The 18,566-nt window shown below is 33.6% G+C and overlaps 1 protein-coding gene and 1 pseudogene across 1 annotated transcript in view; both read left to right on the plus strand.

Annotated features, from left to right (window-relative positions):
- The first annotated feature begins 10,329 nt into the window (after positions 1 to 10,329).
- Positions 10,330 to 10,828, plus strand: LOC120588358 (40S ribosomal protein S24-like; annotated as a pseudogene).
- Positions 10,829 to 12,037: 1,209 nt separating this feature from the next.
- KLB (klotho beta) overlaps positions 12,038 to 18,566 on the plus strand; it is a 35,051-nt gene continuing 28,522 nt past the window's right edge. Inside the window, exon 1 of the mRNA XM_039844985.1 lies at positions 12,038 to 13,055. Within this exon, the coding sequence (XP_039700919.1) occupies positions 12,231 to 13,055 (825 nt within the window). The 5' untranslated portion in view covers positions 12,038 to 12,230. The remainder of the gene's footprint in view (positions 13,056 to 18,566) is intronic.

Here is an 18,566-nt window from a genome sequence, read left to right on the forward strand (position 1 = left end):
AATCATGTGATCATATCAATAGGTGCAGAAAAAGCCTTCGACAAGATACAGCATCCATTTATAATAAAAACACTTAACAAAATTGGTATAGAAGGAAAGTACCTTAACATAATAAAGGCCATATATGACAAACCCTCAGCCAACATGATACTTGATGGTGAAAAACTAAAACCCTTCCCTCTAAGATCAGGAACAAGGCAAAGCTGTCCACTATGACCACTGTTATTCAATATAACATTGGAGGTCCTAGCAAGTGCAATTAGGAAAGAGGAAGATATAAAAGGCATCCCAATAGGAAACGAAGAAGTCAAATTGTCATTGTTTATGATGACATGACTCTCTATATAGAAAACCCTAGGGATGGCTACACAGTGTAGTGATTAGCACGTCTCCTTTACATGCAGATGATCTGGGTTCACACCCCAGGTGGAGCCACGGACCATACCTCGGGTGCATCAGGCTCCGGGTGCATCAGGCTCCGGTGCATCAGGCCCTGGGTACACATGGCCCCAGTGTGCCAGGCTCCAGGTGCATGCCACGAGCATTTGCGAGGAGACGCCCCGCCTTTAGATACCCAGTTCTTAAGCAGAAACAGCAACATCCATAGGTCAGGGGTAGAAATGGGGGTGGGGGGATTAAAGAGAGCAGGAAAAAAAAAGAAAACCCTGAAGACCCCACAAGAACACTACTAGAAACAATAAGCAAATACAGTTAAGTCTCTGGATACAAAATCAACGTTCGAAAATCCAAGTGTCCCTATACTCTGATAATGAAGCATCAGAAAAAAAGTGGAAAAAATAATTCCTTTTCCAATTGCAACTAAAGAATAGAATACCTAGGAACAAATTAAATATAGATCCTTGTGAAAGACCTATATAATGAAACCTACAAATCCCTATTAAAATAAATAGAAAAAGATACAAAGAAATGAAAAGATATTCCACGTTCTTGGATTGGAAAAATCAACATAGTTAAAATGACCATATTACTGAAAGCATTATACAGATTTAATGCAATCCCCACCAAAATCTCATCGATACTTTTTAAAGAAATAGAAAAAAAAATCATCAGATTTGAATGGAAGCACAAAAGATCCCAAATTGCCAAAGTCATCCTCAGAAAAAATAACGAGGCTGGAGGCAGCACTCTGCCCAACTTCAAATTATACTGCAAAGCAACAGTAGTCAAAATGGCATGGTATTGACAGCAAAACGGACACATAGACCAGTGGAACAGAATTGAGAGTCCAGAAGTAAACTCACATTTATAAGGGCAAATAATTTTTGGAAAAGGAAAGCAAAAAGCATACAATGGAAAGAGGAAAGCCTCTTCGATAAATGGTGCTGGGAAAACTGGAAAGCCACCTGCAAAAGAATGAAACTAGACTGTTGTCTATTACCACACATCAAAATTACCTCAGAATGGATTAAGGACCTGAATAAGACCTGAAACAATAAAATGTATAGAAGAAAATAGAGGAACTAAACTCAAGGACCTTGGACTTTAAAGATTTTATGAATTTGACCTCAAGAGCAAGAGAAGTAAAAGCTAAAATAAATGAATGGGACTACATCAAACTAAAAAGCTCTGCTCAGCAAAGGAAATTGGCAACAAGTTAAAGAGACAACAATCTGAATGGGAAAATATGTTTGCAAGCAATGCCTCAGAGAAGGGCCTAATATCCAAAATACACAAAGAACTCATACGACTCAATAACAACAACAAAAAAAAAAACAACAAAGGATTCAATCGAAAAATGGGCAGAGGACTTGAACAGACATTTTTCCATAGAAGACATACAAGTGGCCAAGAAATATGTGAAAAGATGCTCAACTTCACTAGCTATTAGGGAAATGCAAATCAAAACCACAATGAGATTTCACCTCACACCTATTAGAATAGCTATAATCAACAAGGCAAATAATAACAAATGTTGGAGAAGATGCAGAGAAAAAGGAAGCCTCGTATACTGCTGGTGGTACTGCAAATTGGTACAACCACTATGGAAAACAGTGCGGAGGTTCCTCAAAATACTAAGAATTGATCTATCATATGATCCAGCAATCTTCCTCCTGGGTATTTACCCCAAAGACTTGAAAATCAATATCCAAAAAGATATTTACACACCGATATTCATAGCAGTATTACTCATGGTAGCCAGGACAACCGAAGTGTCCTACGATAGATGATTGGCTAAAGAAGCTGTGTTACATATATACACTGGAATATTACTCAGCCATAAGAAGAGATGAAATACTGCCATTAGCGACAACATGGATGGACCTGGAGATAATCATGCTAAACAAAATAAACCAGACAGAAAAAGTTGAAAATCACATGATATCACTTATATGTGGGGTATAAACCTAAAAGCAACCGATGAACAGGACAAACAAACAGAGATTCATGGATATGGACTATAGATCAGTGGTTACCGGAGAGTAGGGTATGAGGAGAATGGGGGAGGTAGACAAGGTAAAGTGGGTCAAATACGTGGTGACAGAAAAAAATCTAACTATGAGAAGTGAACACACAGTGTAAATATATACGCTTTACTGTTAAAGTGTACAGCTGAGACTTACTGGATTTCAGTAATCAATGTCGTCATAAAAATAAATAAATAAAAATTTTTAAAAAGTAAAGACAGAGTTAAACGATCTTTTAAAATTGATCATGGTAGTGCTTGCACAGCTCTAAATATACTGAATATATTAAAACTGTTAAATTCATACTTTTAGTGGATGAATTGTGTGGCATGGGAATTATATCTCAATAAAGCTGTTTTTTAAATAAGTTAAAAGACAAATTGTTGGGAGGAAATACTTACAACATATATATCAGATAAGGGATTTAATGCTTTATATATAATGAGCTCATTCTAGCTCATTCTAATTCATTAGAAAAAGTCAAAACATAGCATAGTAAACAAAGGAGAAGAAAAGGCAACTTGCAAGAGGAAAAATAAAAAGAACCAATGAGAATACGAAAAAATCAGTAATCAGAGAAGCCCAAATAAATGCAAAAATAAAATGCCATTTTTTTCCTTACCATATTGACAATAAAGAAAAAAACTGGTAATATCCAGTACTGAGAATAGAGGAAATTGACTCTCTTATACTAATGGTAGGAGCTTAAACATATCAACTGCTTTTCTGATGAACAAAGAAATTCCAGCAATTCTAGTTTTAGCAATCTCTTGTATCTTTTACATATGCACAGCCATGAATTCATTAATTGCTGAATTGTTTGTAACAAAAAAAAAAATGGAAAATTTGACTTTTTACCAATAGGTAAATAGTTAAAGTATGGTGCACCTATACCATGGAATATTATGTATCTATTGAAAAACATTGAACTAGACCTATGTATACTGACATAGAAAGATCTTCGAAATAAATTGTTAAGAGAATAAAGCATGTTGTAGAGTACCGTGTATGGTATGTGATCACATTTGGTTTTTTTAAGACTACAAAAAGTGTATGTGTGTGTGCATGTGCGTGTGTGTGAAGGATACACTCCAAATGTTAACAGGGAGGACTTTAACTTTTTGTTCCACATTCTTTTATTTTCTCTCTTTTAAACCCACCTCTTAATAATTTATTACTAATATTTTTTAAAATATGAGTTCTAAGAAGAAATGGAAGTCAGATATCTACTCAGAACTACTGAATCACAATCTCCAGAAGTGGAGATTGAACATACATATTTTTTTAAGCTCAAGAGGTGATTCTGATACACAGCAAGAATTGAGACTGTAAAAAACAGTATATAGTTTCTCAAAAATGTAAACATAGAATTACTATATTATCCAACAATTCCATTCCTGGGTATATAGCCGAAAGAATTTAAAGCAGGAACTCCAACGGATATTTGTATACCTATGTTCATAGCAGCATTATTCACTATGTTTATAGCAGCAATAGCCAAAAGATGGAAACAACCCAAACATTCATCAACAGATGAATGGATAAACAAAATGTTGTATATACATACAATGGAATATTATTCAGCTTTAAAAAGGAATTACATCTGACACATGCTATAACATGAATGAACCTAGAAGATATAATGCTAAGTGAAAGAAGCCAGACACAAAAGGACAGAATATTGTATGATTCTACATATATGAGATACTTGGAGTAGTCAAATTTATAAAGATAGAAAAATGGTGGTTTCCAGGAGCTGGAGAAAAAGAATATGGGGAGTTATTTTTTCATGGGTATAGAGTTTCAGTTTAGGAAGATGAAAAAGTTCTGGAGATGGATGGTGATGATAGTTCCACAATATATAAACATACTTAATACCACTGAAAGGTACATCTAAAAATGACTAAATGGTAAATTTTATGTTATATATATTTACCACAATGAAACGTTCTTTTTGAAAGAATGAGAAAAAATATATATGAAGAAACCTTTGTGATGACAATGACTTAATACTGAGGCTTAAAGAATTCTCAAATATTTATAAAGATAGATTATAGATTTCTGAAATATTTATCATGAATTAGTGAATTAAGATAGGGGCTTCATCTTTCCTAAACAATTGCCAAATATTTACTGAATATTTTACATATAAAAGGCTCACCATACTATCTTCCACAGTAGCTGCACCATTTTACATTCCCAACAGCAATGCACAAGGGTTCCAATTTATCCATGTACTCACCAACACTTGTTGTTTTCTGGTGAGTATTTTTTCATAATAGCCAACCTAATAGGTATAAAGTTATGTATTTTTCTCTGCATATGTTCTGATTTAATCAGTTAATGAACTTGCTCTGACAATTATCTATTTCCTTTGTTTTCTTATATGAAACCTGAAATAGTTTAATGATAAATTATTGGTTACTAGCAAATAAATACTAAATACACATTTTATTTGTTTGTTTGTTTGTTTGTTTGTTATTTATGCCTACAGCATCTGGTCTTCCTAGGTGGTCTCCCATCCAAGTACTAACCAGGCCCAACTCTGTGTAGCTTCCAAGATCAGACATCCGGCTTATTCAGGGTGGCATGGCCATAGACCATGGACTATGGCTCCACTGGAGCACGAACTCAGGACCTTCTGCATGTAAAGCAGATGTGTTGACCGCTACACATCCTAAACACACATTTTAAAACAGCCTTTGTCAATAACCTTTTTTTAATTAATAAACTTTTTCTTGAGCAATTGTAATTACAGAGTTCTCATATTTTACTTTACTCCATCCCCCCTCATTTCTCCTATTTTTAACATCTTGTATTAGTGTTTTAGTGCAGTATATTTGTTACAATTGATCATCCAATTTGATACATTGTCATCAACTAAAGTTTATAGTTTACATTAGGATCCATTCTTTGTGTTGTACATTCTATGGATTTTGATGAATGTATCGCCATTCTGTATCCTACCAAAAAATAATTTCACTGCCTTAAAAAATCCCATGTTTTCTACCAATTCATCCTTCTCCCTCCACCCTTTGTCCCTGGTAAACACTGATCTTTTTTATTCTTTCCAGATTATCAAATAGTTGGAATCATATCGTGTGTAGCCATTTTAGATTGGCTTCTTTCACTTTGCAATATGCATTTATAAGCAAGAAGGTACCTCTGTGTCTTTTCCTGGCTTGATAACTCATTTTTTTTATCGCTAAATAATATTCCATTGTATGGATGTTTTATACTTTCCAAGGAGTAGGATTATTAAATAGTGTGATAAGAATATATTTTGTAAGAAATTTATAATAGTTTTGCAAGAACCTTCGAAACTGTCTTCCAAAATGTACCATTTTGCATTCCCACCAATAATGAATAAGAATTCCTGTTGCTCCACATCCTTGCTAGCATTTGTTGTTGTCAGTGTTTTGAATTTTGACCATTTTATAGGTATGTAATGGTATCTCATCGTTTCTTTAATTAATTCCCTAATTTAATTAATTTTCTAATAACATGATGTGGAATATCTTTTCATATGCTTATGTAATCTGTATATTTTCTTTGCTGAGGTGTTTGCTCAGATCTTTGCCCTTCTTTATTATATTATTATTATTATTATTATTATTATTATTATTATTTAGTTTTAAGAGTCCTTTGTACATTTTGGATACCAGTTCTTTATCCGATATTTATCACTTTTGCAAAGATTTTTCTTTTTTCCTCTGGCTTTATTGAAATATAATAGACAATTAGTTGTTCGCATTTACATTGTACAATTCAATGACTTTTTTTCCAATTATAGTTGGCATACAATAATATATTAGTTTCAGTTGTACAGCATAGTGATCAGAGATCCACATAACTCACAAAGTGATCACCCTACTAAATCTAGACCCCTCTTCTCCCTTAAATATTTATTACAACATTATTAACTGTTTTCCTTATGCTACACTTTATATCTCCATGTCTATTTTGTATCTATACACTTGTACTTCTTAATTCCTGAGCCCTTTTTCGCTGTTCCCCCAAACTTCTTCCATCTAATAGCCCACAAAATATTTTCTGTATCTATGAGTTTATTTCCATTTTTGTTGTTGTTGTGTTTATTTTGTTCTTTAGATTCCACATGTACGTGAAATCATGCGATATCTGTCTTTCACTATCCAACCCATTTCATTCAGCACAATACCCTCTAGGTCCATCAAGGCAATATCTTTTTTCATTCCCTTTCTTTAAGTCTGTGTGTGTCTTTTAATCTGAAATGAGTCTCTCGTAGGCAGCATATGTAAGGGTTTTGTTTTCTTATCCATTCAGCCACTCTCTTTTGGTTGGAGCATTTAAGTCTTTTCCATTTGAGGAACTTCTTGATAGGAACATAGTTGTTACCATTCTTTATTCCTGTTTTTAATACATGTTTTTCTTCTTAAAGAAGTCTCTTCAACATTTCCTGTAATACTGGCTTGGTGGTAATTAATTCCTTTAGCTTATTTTTGCCTGAGAAGCTTTTATCTGTCCTTCAACTCTAAATGATAGCTTTGCTGGAGAAAGTATTCTTGGTTGTATATCCTGGGGTTTCATCATGTTGAATATTTTCTACCAAGCCCTTCTGTCCTACATAGTTTCTTTTGAGAAATCAGCTGCCAGGCTTATGAGTGCTCCCTTTCAGGTAACTAACTGCTTTTCTCTTGCTGCTTTTAAGATTATATCTTTGTATTTAAACTTTGGCATTTTAATTACGATGTGTCTTGGTGTGGGCATCCTTGGGTTCCTCTTTCTTGGGACCAGGTTAGAAAAGTTTTCCATCATTATTTCTTCAAATAGCTGTTCGACATCTTGTTTTCCTTCAGGTACCCCTATGACGTGGATATTGTTACATTTAATTGTGTCCCATAGGCTCCTTAAATTATTATTATAGTCTTGGCTTCTTTTTTTCTTGTCGTTCTGATTGAATGTCCTTAGCTTTCTGATCCTCTATATAGATCATGTGATCCTCTTCTTCATCCACTCTTTTTATGCCATATAATTTACTCTTCGTCTCAGATAATGTGTTCTTCATTTCTGACTAGTTCTCTTTTATAATTTCCATTTTTATGTTTTTTATCTCTTTGTTAAAATCCTCACTAAATTCATCTACACTCCCCCTAAGTTCACCGAGCATCTTTATAACCAGTGTTTTGAACTCTGCATCTGTTAGATTGCTTGACTCCATGATTCCTGGATCTCTGTTCTATTCTCTCATATGGTTTCTGCTTCTTTGACTTCCCATTTTGGCTGCCTTTCTGTGTCTATTTCTAAGTACTAAGCAAAGCTCCTAAGTTTCCCAGTCTATTTAGCATAGCTTTGTGTAGTAGGTGTCCAATGTCACAGTCCTGAGAGGGGTTCAGCTGCAGACCAAGTTTAGCCCCAGCCTGTGCCTCTCTGGGGCCACCTGTTAAGATTAAGCAAGCAATCCATGTTGTGCTTATAGCTGACTCAAGAAACCACACCAGAAACCGAGGCCAGCTGCCACCAGTGTGAGTCTTGGTGCTGCTCAGCAACAAGCATCGTACTCACCGAGGACACAATTGGATGTGGCTTTGGTGGGGACACAAGTTGAGGGAGGCAGAGTTTCATGAAATCCTCTGAGCAGAGCGAACTTTGTTATCCAGATTGATGACATCTCAGCTATGACGGCACTGAGTCCACACACTGGGAGGGTAGAGGGCTCAACAGAGGAACTATGGATACTGCTGGCACTTCTGCCGGGGGGAGAGAGTCTTACCTCCAACCCTCACTCTGACAATTCAGTGTACCCCTGTAAGTTCCTGGTGCCCCCCATGCTGCCTATTGGGCACTGGTGCTCAGAGTGAGCAGGTTGTCGCTGGGAAAGTCCACTCTCAGACAGGCCCCTTAAAGATGTGTCTTCAGCTGTCAACTGTCACTGCCGCAGCCTCTGTCCCACTCAGCCGCTGGGACTGGGCAGCCTTGCATCTTCGCCCCCTCCTACCTTCTACTGTTGTAGGTTGATTAATTATTTCTCTCCTGAGTTGTAGTGCTTCTGTTTGTCTACATCCCAAGCAACTTTTCTTGCTGTTTGCTCTGTGTTTCTGTCAGAATTTTGATTTGGTCACAAGATTGATGAACAAAGCCTCTATCATCCCTGCCATTTTTTTCAGATGTCGCAGATTTTTCTTTTAGTCTGTGCTTATCTTTTCATTCTCTTAATAGTGTCTTTTGCAAAGCAAAAGTTTTGTTTGTTTGTTTGTTTGTTTATTTGTTTGTTTGTTTAAGTCCATCTTATCACTTTTTTTCTTTTATGAGTTGTGTTTTGGTGTTCCGGGTACAAGGTCATCTCCAAACCCAAGGTCTTCTAGATTTTCTTCTATACTATCTTCTAGAAGTTTTATAGTTTTGCCTATAACATTTAGGCCTATGATCCACTTTGAACTAATTTTTATGAGGTGTGTAAGGCCTGTGTCTAGGTTCATTTTTTTGCATGTGGATGTCCAATTGTTTTAGCACCATTTGTTGAAAAAGCTATCATTTCTCCATTGAATTGTCTTTGCTTCTTTGTCAAAGATAAATCAACTATATTTTCGTGAGTGTATTTCTGAGTTTTCTATTCTATTCCATTGCTCTGCGGGTCTATTCTTTTGCCAAAACCATACTATCTTGATTACCATAGCTTTAAAGTAAGCCTTGAAGTCTGGTAACATCAGTCTTTGGATTGTCAGTACCTTCAAAAATGTGTTTTCTATTCTGGGTCTTTTGCCTTTCCACATAAAATTTAGGATCAACTTGTCAATATCCACAAAATAACTAGCTGGGATTTTTATTGCATTGACTCTATAGATTAAGTAGCATACAAATTGATATTCCAATCAATGTTTTACAATATCATCAACATGGGTTTTCATCATTTATTTTTATTTTTGATAATTTTACAGTTATTTTTATGTGTTTTTAATTACTGGTAAGTTAAAGTTTTTTTCTTTAAGTATACAGTTGCATTTCCTCTTTGTATATTTTTATTCATATTTTGGTATCCATGAATTACACATATAACAAAAAGTTGGCCACTGCCTTCTAAATTTGCTCAAAGATTTTCCAAGTTTGTTATTTGCCTCTCAATTTTTATTTGTCATATATTTTAATTATAGTTAAATTACATATGATCACATAAACCATATATTTATATAATTTAATATTTACTTATATTTTCTTCTAGTATACTGTGACTATTAATGTTTTTTTAATCATGGTAAGAAAAACACATAACATAAAATTTACCATCTTAATCATTTCCATGGCTGTATATTTTGAAATAAATGTATTTGTGAGGGTTTAAATTATTCCGTTTAAAATTTTTATTTTTAGTAATAATTTTGCAATATATGTATATATCAAATCATTACATCGTGTGCCTTAAAGTAATACAATATTATATGTCAATTATATCTCGATAAACCTTGAAATTTTTTATTTTATAAATAGTGAATTAATTGTACCAACTCCATTCATTCAATAGACGATTTGATTTAAGCATTTACTATGGTAAGCAATGATAAAAGTTTAAATGATAGTCTTACAGTCTAGTGGGGGAGACAAATAATTTCAGGATTACATGATAAATGCAGTGATAGAGGCATGCATAGTATACTATGGGTACATTTATTCAACATATATTAGTGACTACTAGGCCCCATATATTCAACAGAGAACCAACAGTCATGGTCCTTGTTTTTGAGAGAAAGAGAGAGAGAACACTAAATAGAGGATACAGATCAATTTATTGTGTGGTTTATTGATTTATTGTGTGATGAGTATCATAAGAGAGAAAGCGTGGGCTGCCATGAGAACACAAAAGAGATCCATCTAAATCAAATCAAACTGGCTTGTTTTCTCTCTGGCTGCATTTGGATCAACCATCATCATGAAGAACACAATAACTGTCTGAACTAACTGACTACTTCAACAAAAACAAATGGTCATTGACATCCTTTACCCTGAGAAGGCAACAGTACCTAAGGCAGAAATTTGGAGAAAACTAGTTAAAATGTACAAGAGCACACCAGATGTCATCTTTGTATTTGGATTCAGAAACCATTTTGGTAATGGCAAGACAACTGGCTTCAACACAATTTATGATTCCTTGGATTACACTAAAAAAAAAAAAAAAAATGAACCCAGACATAGATTAGCTAGAGATGGCTTGTATGAGAAGAAACAGACCTCAAGAAAACAGAAAGGAATGTAAGAACAAAACGAAGAATGTCAGGGGGACTGCAAAGGCCAATGTTGGTGCTGGCAAAAAGTGAGCTAGAGATTGGACAACAGAAGGAGTAAATATTCTGCAGTGACTTTATCTGCAGTGGTTGTGCAGATTTTTCATGAAAAAATTAATAAACTGCAAACACTTTTTTAAAATTTAAATGAATGAATGAATGAATGAATGAAAGAAACCAGGAGTCAGAAAGGCTTCCAGAGAAAGTACTGAAGTTTTGAAGAATAGGTAGATATGAGCTAGAGAAGTTGGGGAACTACTATGTCAAGAGCGCATGCACCAAGGCACAGAGATGTGAATGATCAAGATGTGTATTAGTTATTAAAAATTGTTTGTTATAGCCATAGGGAAGTGTGCTACTGTAGTTAACTGATGATAAATGATTCTAAAAATGTAGGCAGGAGCCAGAACATAGTGTCTTTTATGCTAAATCCTAGTGTCACTTCCTGAATAATCTTTCCCTTTTACATAAAAATAAGAATAATGTTTATTGAGCACTTACTATGTGTCAGTCTCTGTTCTAAGTGCTTTACATATATTAATTGATCTAATGGAGGCACAGAAAAGTTAAACAATTTGTTCCTAGTCACGTAGCTGTATTTAAACTCAGGCAGTCTAACTCCAGAGACCAAACATTTAACCATTCTGCCTCTCATTAGGATGTGTACTTCAACTATTTAAAACAATTTTTTCAAGGTTATTTAGAGGCTGTAGATGCTATACAATATTTCTTTCTATTTATTCTTATTCCAGAATCATGCTGTTTAAAATGTGCTTTTTAATGTTTTCATATGTGAAGATAGTTTATGCCTTTACTATTTCCTTTTTCAGATTTTTTGGTAATTATTGCCTATTTATTCTTTAAGTGAACTTTCACAATAATTTTGTTTAAAATTTGGGATTAGAAGTTTTGGGTTAAAAGTGCATTAAATTTATAAACTAAAAAGGAAAGTATTCAGTGTTTCTACCTAAAAAGTGCTATATATTTCTTAATTCATTTTCGTTCAAATTTATCAATACATTTTTATACTTTTCTTAAAATAGGTAACATTTAATAAGATTATTCTTAGATGTGCTGTAATTTTTGTGGAAGTGTGATATCATATGATGTTTTCTAATTCTTTATTATTGGCATGTAGGAATGCTATTTATTTGCATTTAAGATTGTTTTCCTAAAATGTGAAACAATAAAAACTCAAAAACTATAAAAATAGAAAAGGCATTTACTATAGGTAATAATGTTCAAAATGTTCAGAAAAGATTTGGGTCAATATGAAAGGCTACAAAGAAAATATGGCATTTTTTTATTCATTGTTAATATGTTTAGCTACACATCAAACTATTATCACTGGTGCATTTTTATCTAATTTTTCCCATAATAAGAGAATAAAACATGTTAGTGGCTGAAACAGAGCTACCCCCCTCAAATTACATTGCTCTCCATGACCCATCCTGAGTCTCACAGTTCAAGCTAATCATTGACAGAGCTTTACAATCACAAGCTCTTACTGAAGCGTTGATAAGACAGTCGAGCAGCTAGTTAGTGGCAAATGAAGCCAGGCTGTGCGGCAGGATCTCCAGGGAATGAATGGATTTTCTTCGGTACCAATGAAAGAAACATATGCTATAGGAAGACAATGTCCAACGCGGGACTGCAAAGATATGTCATCCTGTCAGCATTTATTCTCCTACGAGCTGTTACTGGATTCTCCGGAGACGGAAGAGCTATATGGTCTAAAAATCCTAATTATAGTCCGGTAAATGAAAGTCAGCTGTTTCTCTACGACACTTTTCCTAAAAACTTTTTCTGGGGCGTTGGGACTGGAGCATTTCAAGTGGAAGGGAATTGGAAGACAGATGGGAAAGGTCCCTCTATATGGGATTATTTCATCCATACACACCTTAAAAATGTCAACGGCACAAACAGTTCCAGTGACAGTTACGTTTTTCTGGAAAAAGACTTATCAGCTTTGGATTTTATAGGAGTTTCAGTTTATCAGTTTTCAATTTCCTGGCCAAGGCTCTTCCCTGATGGAATAGTAGCAGTTGCCAACGCAAAAGGTCTCCAGTACTATAATACTCTTCTGGACGCTCTAGTACTTAGAAACATTGAACCTATAGTTACTTTATACCACTGGGATTTGCCTTTGGCACTGCAAGAAAAATATGGGGGGTGGAAAAATGAAACCATAATAGATATCTTCAATGACTATGCCACATACTGTTTCCAGATGTTTGGGGACCGTGTCAAATATTGGATTACAATTCACAACCCATATCTAGTTGCTTGGCATGGGTATGGGACAGGTATGCATGCCCCTGGAGAGAAAGGAAATTTAACAGCTATCTACACTGTGGGACACAACCTGATCAAGGTACTGTACAGCTGGCTTCATATAATAGCTTCAGAATATAAGGAGCAAGAGTTAAAAAGGTAGACTAAGAAATGTATCTTCTGTTTAAATAATTCTCTTTATTGAAATAAACTCAACTAATTTTTGTCTAACTCACAAGTTCTATCCTCAAATTTTATATTTAAAGTACTGTATGTTTTATTTACTAAGCTATTACTAATATATTAGTCCAATTATCCTCCTTAAAAATTGTACTTTTTAAATTATTTAACTATTTTAAAATCTATAATTATACATTAAAGTATGAGAATATGAGTTTACTTTCATTCTGTGGAAAACTAGTACTTTACAAATTTAATTGACGAAACCTTTTTAGTATAACATGTAACCATTTCAGAATTATGTTAAGACATGACCATTTCAAATATGTATTTGTTGTTACTATTCCTATTCTTAATTGTACTTAGCTATAGTAAGCTAAATAAATGTTAGCTAAGTGATACATACTAAATACAGGAATTGAAATAATCATACTCCACATTTGGTTTTATTTGTTACATAGCAGAAAAGATGAGATTAATTGTTCTAGGAGTTACACTAGTAATATAAAAACTGGGAAGAATAAACTCTACTGTTTTAAAGCAGTATAGTTCAAAAGCTAGAGTTTATGTTAGGAAATGTTAAAATTATTAAACAATAGTAAAAATGTAAGCAAAATAATAGTTAATATGCATTGAGTATTACTATGTGCCACAGACTATATTAAGCATTTTTGCATGCACTATCACATTTAATTCTCATGATAACCTTATGAACTAGGTCCTATTATTGTCCTCATTTTAAAGATGAGAAAAACTGAAGCTTAGTAAGATTCAATAACGTGCCCAGGTTACAGAGTAAAATGCAGCTGTTGTGAACATGGGGTTTATAAATGACAACAAAATTAAACATTAAATGTCTTTATTAAGAATGTTTTTAAAAGAGGAAGCAATCTTTGGGGAACTTTCAAGAGAGTTTGCCTCACATTTTTGAGGCTAATATCTAGAATCGAATTTAACTTTTTGAGTCAGCTAGTTTGCTTCAGAAAAATAAATTACTCTGGACACCTGTTACATTTTTTAAATGAGAAAACTATTAGTGGGGTTTTATTATGTGCTAAGAGAAGTAATCTAATTTTTAATAATCAACTGTTAAATATATAGAAAGATAAAAAAATGTATAGAAACATAAAATTACTCTATTTCTAAATTTGCACATAAAAAAATATCTGCTACCTTTCTTTTCTTTGTGAACATTCTAGACTATTATCATTGTGCATTATACTATGATTCATCATATCTGCCTTTGCAGTAAACAGATTGCATTATAATTTTAAGGTCATATATGTATCTTTGAATAGAGTTGTATATAAAACGTATTAATGTGTGAGTATACTGTGATTTGAGAAATAAGACCTTAAAGGGGAAGAAACTTATAGTTATTAACTATGAAGATTATGCATATATAAGTTAGAAAACGATTCATTTTATCTAGTTCTTTTAATTATTAAAACAATACATGCTTGTGTAAATTGAGAAACATCTAATTATACCAAAGGATATAAAGTGAATAAAGTGAAATTCCTCTCTCCTTTCTACCTGACAATCCCAACTTCGAGGAAACTACTGTTAATAGTCTTTTTAAACTACTGTTAATAGTCTTCTTATAGTCTTTTTAAACTTTTCTATACAAATACATGTAAATATATGTTTATTTAACCTTTTTATTTTAAAAAAAAGTCTAAATTGTTGAAAAGTTTGGGTTACCTGAAAAGAGTGTTAACAATTAGAATTTTCATGAAAAATATGTTTAAGTGGTTAATTTAAAGCCTTAAAACTGGCGAATAGATTTTTAAAATACACAGGAAAAAGTAGTAACAAATAGACATTGTTTCCAAACAGCATATAAAATGCTATATTTTCAGATATTTTTAATTTTCCTCTAATTTGAGAAAAACTCTGCCTTTAATACAAAATTAAGCACTCTGATAGTGAGGTAAACTTTGTTTTAAACTGAGGGGTTACATATTTAAATTGTGTTTTCCAAATAATTTCTTCTATCTCTTTAAAATTTCTAAATCACTAATCTAAATAAGGAGTTCCTTGAAATCAGTCAGAAAGTGAAATATGCTGCATAACCCAGTGACTTACAGCACCATAGAGAAATCTTGCAATGGTTTGGTAGCCTGAGATGAACTTGTTTTTCCCACTTGTCCCCTCTCTGCCTTTCCTTTAACAAAAACAAAAAAAAAAAGAATAATTTAATTTTTAAAATTTTTATTATTAGTTTCAAGTATACAGTACATTGTTTAGACATTTGCATAGTTTATAAAACAATCCCCCTAATTGCTCTTTCTCTCCTCTGACTCTCCACCTAGCCATTACATTAATGCTAAGTGCATTCCCTATGCTGTGCTCCTCATCCCCATGACCATCTATCAACTACTAATTTGTTCTTCTTTAACCTTCACCCCTTTCTTCCACACCCCCAACCCTCCTCCCCTCTGGCCGTCGCCAGATTGTCCTCTATAGTCGTGAGTCTGTTTTTGTTTAGTTTGTCCTTTTTGTTCCTTAGATTCCACATATAAGTGAAATCATATGGTATTTATCTTTCTCTGACTTATTTCACTCAGCATAATAACTTCTAGGTCCATCCATGTCATTGCAAATGGTAGGCTTTTATTTTTTTAATGGCTAAGTAATATTCCATTGTATATATGAACCATAATTTCTTTATCCAATCATCTGTTGATAGGCATTTAGGTTGCTTCCATATCTTGGCTATTGTAAATTGTGCTGCCGTGAACAAGGGGTGCATAGATCTTTACTAATTATTGTTTTGGTTTTCTTTCGATTAATTTAATATGTTACGTTGCAATTAAGTATTTGTTCCTTATTACACCACCTTGTGACACAGAAGAAGCTTTCTTTAGGATTAGTTTTTAAACGAAGAAAATCTGTATTAAAACAAAAAGCCTAATATAAAACTAAGTTTATGGTTGCTTATAGACCACTTATTCTCCAATCCTCAGACATTGAAAAGATTGCATAGTGGCTATCGGGATCTTTTAAGTTCTAGGATGATCTCAGTCTGAAATGTCCTGATTTGGAGGAAACCTAAATTATATTGCCAGTCCTGAGACTGAGCTGGAATTTAAATTCCACTTTATCTATCTATAATTTTGCAACAACCTTGAAAGTTACCTATTATTTTCCCCATTTTACAGAATGATATTTTTAACATGCATCATGTCACTCCCTGTTTGTGACTCCCCAAAGCTTTTGGAATAAAGTCCCAATTTTTCATCAAAATCTTCAGGATGCAACCTGGCTTCCATTCCAGCCTCCTTCCTGGCCACTCATTCCCATCACTAATGCCAAGCCCTTGTACCTCACATTCCACTATAATGCACTACTAGCACTATCCTGATTTTACCTTACTATTCCTCTCCACTCCACCTCTACTAGTGTTCTATCTGGCTAGAATGTCTTTCTTATTCCCTGCTTTGTTTATAGAATATCCTCCAAGACTCATTTTAGACAGTTTTTCTTGACCTGTCAGAGTTAGTGCCCCCACTGCGGCCTCTCATAATAAGATGTGCATAGTACTCATATCATATGTTACTTTTCTGTATCCCCAACTAGACTGAGAGTTCTTTGAAAGGAGAGGCTATTTTTTTATTTGTGTTTATATTTTCAGCACCTTGTACAGAATATTAGGTACATGCTAGGTATAAATGTTTGTTGAATGAGTGGTTTAGAATTGCTATCTTAAACCTGTAATCAAAGACCTAATCTCAAGTTCAAAATTTATATTTCATTACATTATTACTAATTCCTGAAATTGCATATATTAATCAGGGCTATTTTGATTGCAAATGACAGAACCCTAATTCAAGTTAGCTTAAGCAAAAATGAGCAATTTCCTGGCTCAGTAACCAAATCACAGGGATGAATTGCATTATAATTTTAGGGTCATTTATGCATCTTTGAATAGACTTGTATAGTCAGTAACCCAGTAACCAGGACACTCTCAGAAGCCCTTTGTCTTGGTCTTTCATATCCATTTCTTCTTGTGGGTTGGCCTCATTCTCTCCTTTATAGAGGAAAGATTTCTCTGTCCTAAATTTAGTTTTTTAAATTCCAAGCTGTTTGGCCTATGCTTTTATCCCTCAGATTAGCAAAGCCCCAAAATTCCACATAAGCAAAGGCAGTAATGGAATCTGTTTTCATTTTATTTTTAGATCAATAAATATGCATAATTTAGATTTGTAGATTTCTCCCCTGCTAAAAATGTAACATTTCAGAGCCTGAGTAAACATGCACAGAGGGTGGGGAAGATGAGTTTGTTTATGAGATGATAGCTTATTCATTTTATTACTCCACTAAATACTGCCAGCTTCCATGATAGTTTTGATGATTTCATGGTTCCAAATTGTCTTTCATAGACATATACTGTTTACATAATACCAGGATTTCTCAAACTCGGCACTATTGACATTTGGAGCAATATAATTCTTTGTTGTGGTGGGCTGCCTTGTACATTGCAGAATATTTAGCACCCTCTAACCACTAGATTCCAGTAGTACTCCTGTTTCCAGAATTATGACAACCAAAAATGTCTCTAGACATTGCCATATGTGCCCTGGGTTGGCAAAATTCCTCTGTCTTCTCTCCCTTGAGAACAACTGACTTGTACCTATAGTAGACAACTGATTAAAGGCACAAAACATAAAGAGCAAGGACATTGAAATATAGCCAGTATGAGAGACATAAAAATGATAATAATTTACAAAATTGCCCCAAGGAGATTCTCACTAGATCTATAAGTTGCATACAAAATTCACAATTAATTTATAGTATACCAAGTTGTTTTGGAAGAAGAAACAATGCTTTAAGAAATATTAAGGGAGGAAATAATGATGAGTAGATCTAGTTTGACTTTTCACATATTTGAAATAAAGACTGTCCTTATTGGCTCGTGTTATTTGTGAAATTCTTGAAAGAGCTGCCCCAAACTATTTCTCTTATATATGTAGTTATTTATGAATAAGTCACTAAACTTACTTTATGAAAGCTTGTACTTTTTAAAAAAGCAAAATTTAAGAATTTAAGCAAAATGTTATATAAATAATTTTTATCCATTTTGATGCCATAACATCACATTCCACAAATCACAAAGTTTAGTTTTTTGTGCATCACTTCATGTTGGCCCGTTTGTTTGTTTGCATATCCAAATACCTCATGTACTATTATTTATTAAACCATTTTTTATAAAATGTTTGTTTTGAAAGGAAACTTTATATCCTACTATACATGAGAGACCAGTATTTTCTAATACCCTTAAAATAAATATGTAACATTTAAAATTTTTTAATTTCATTTTTGTTATATCTAATGTCATCTCCCATACAAAAAAAAGAGATAGTTGTACCAGACTTGGAAAATACCACAGAATGTGTAAATTTTATTCTGTATTTTAGTATACATTTTG

The sequence above is a fragment of the Pteropus medius genome, unplaced genomic scaffold (assembly GCF_902729225.1).
Source record: "Pteropus medius unplaced genomic scaffold, Ma_sr-lr_union100, whole genome shotgun sequence".
Classification (NCBI taxonomy): Eukaryota; Metazoa; Chordata; class Mammalia; order Chiroptera; family Pteropodidae; genus Pteropus; species Pteropus medius.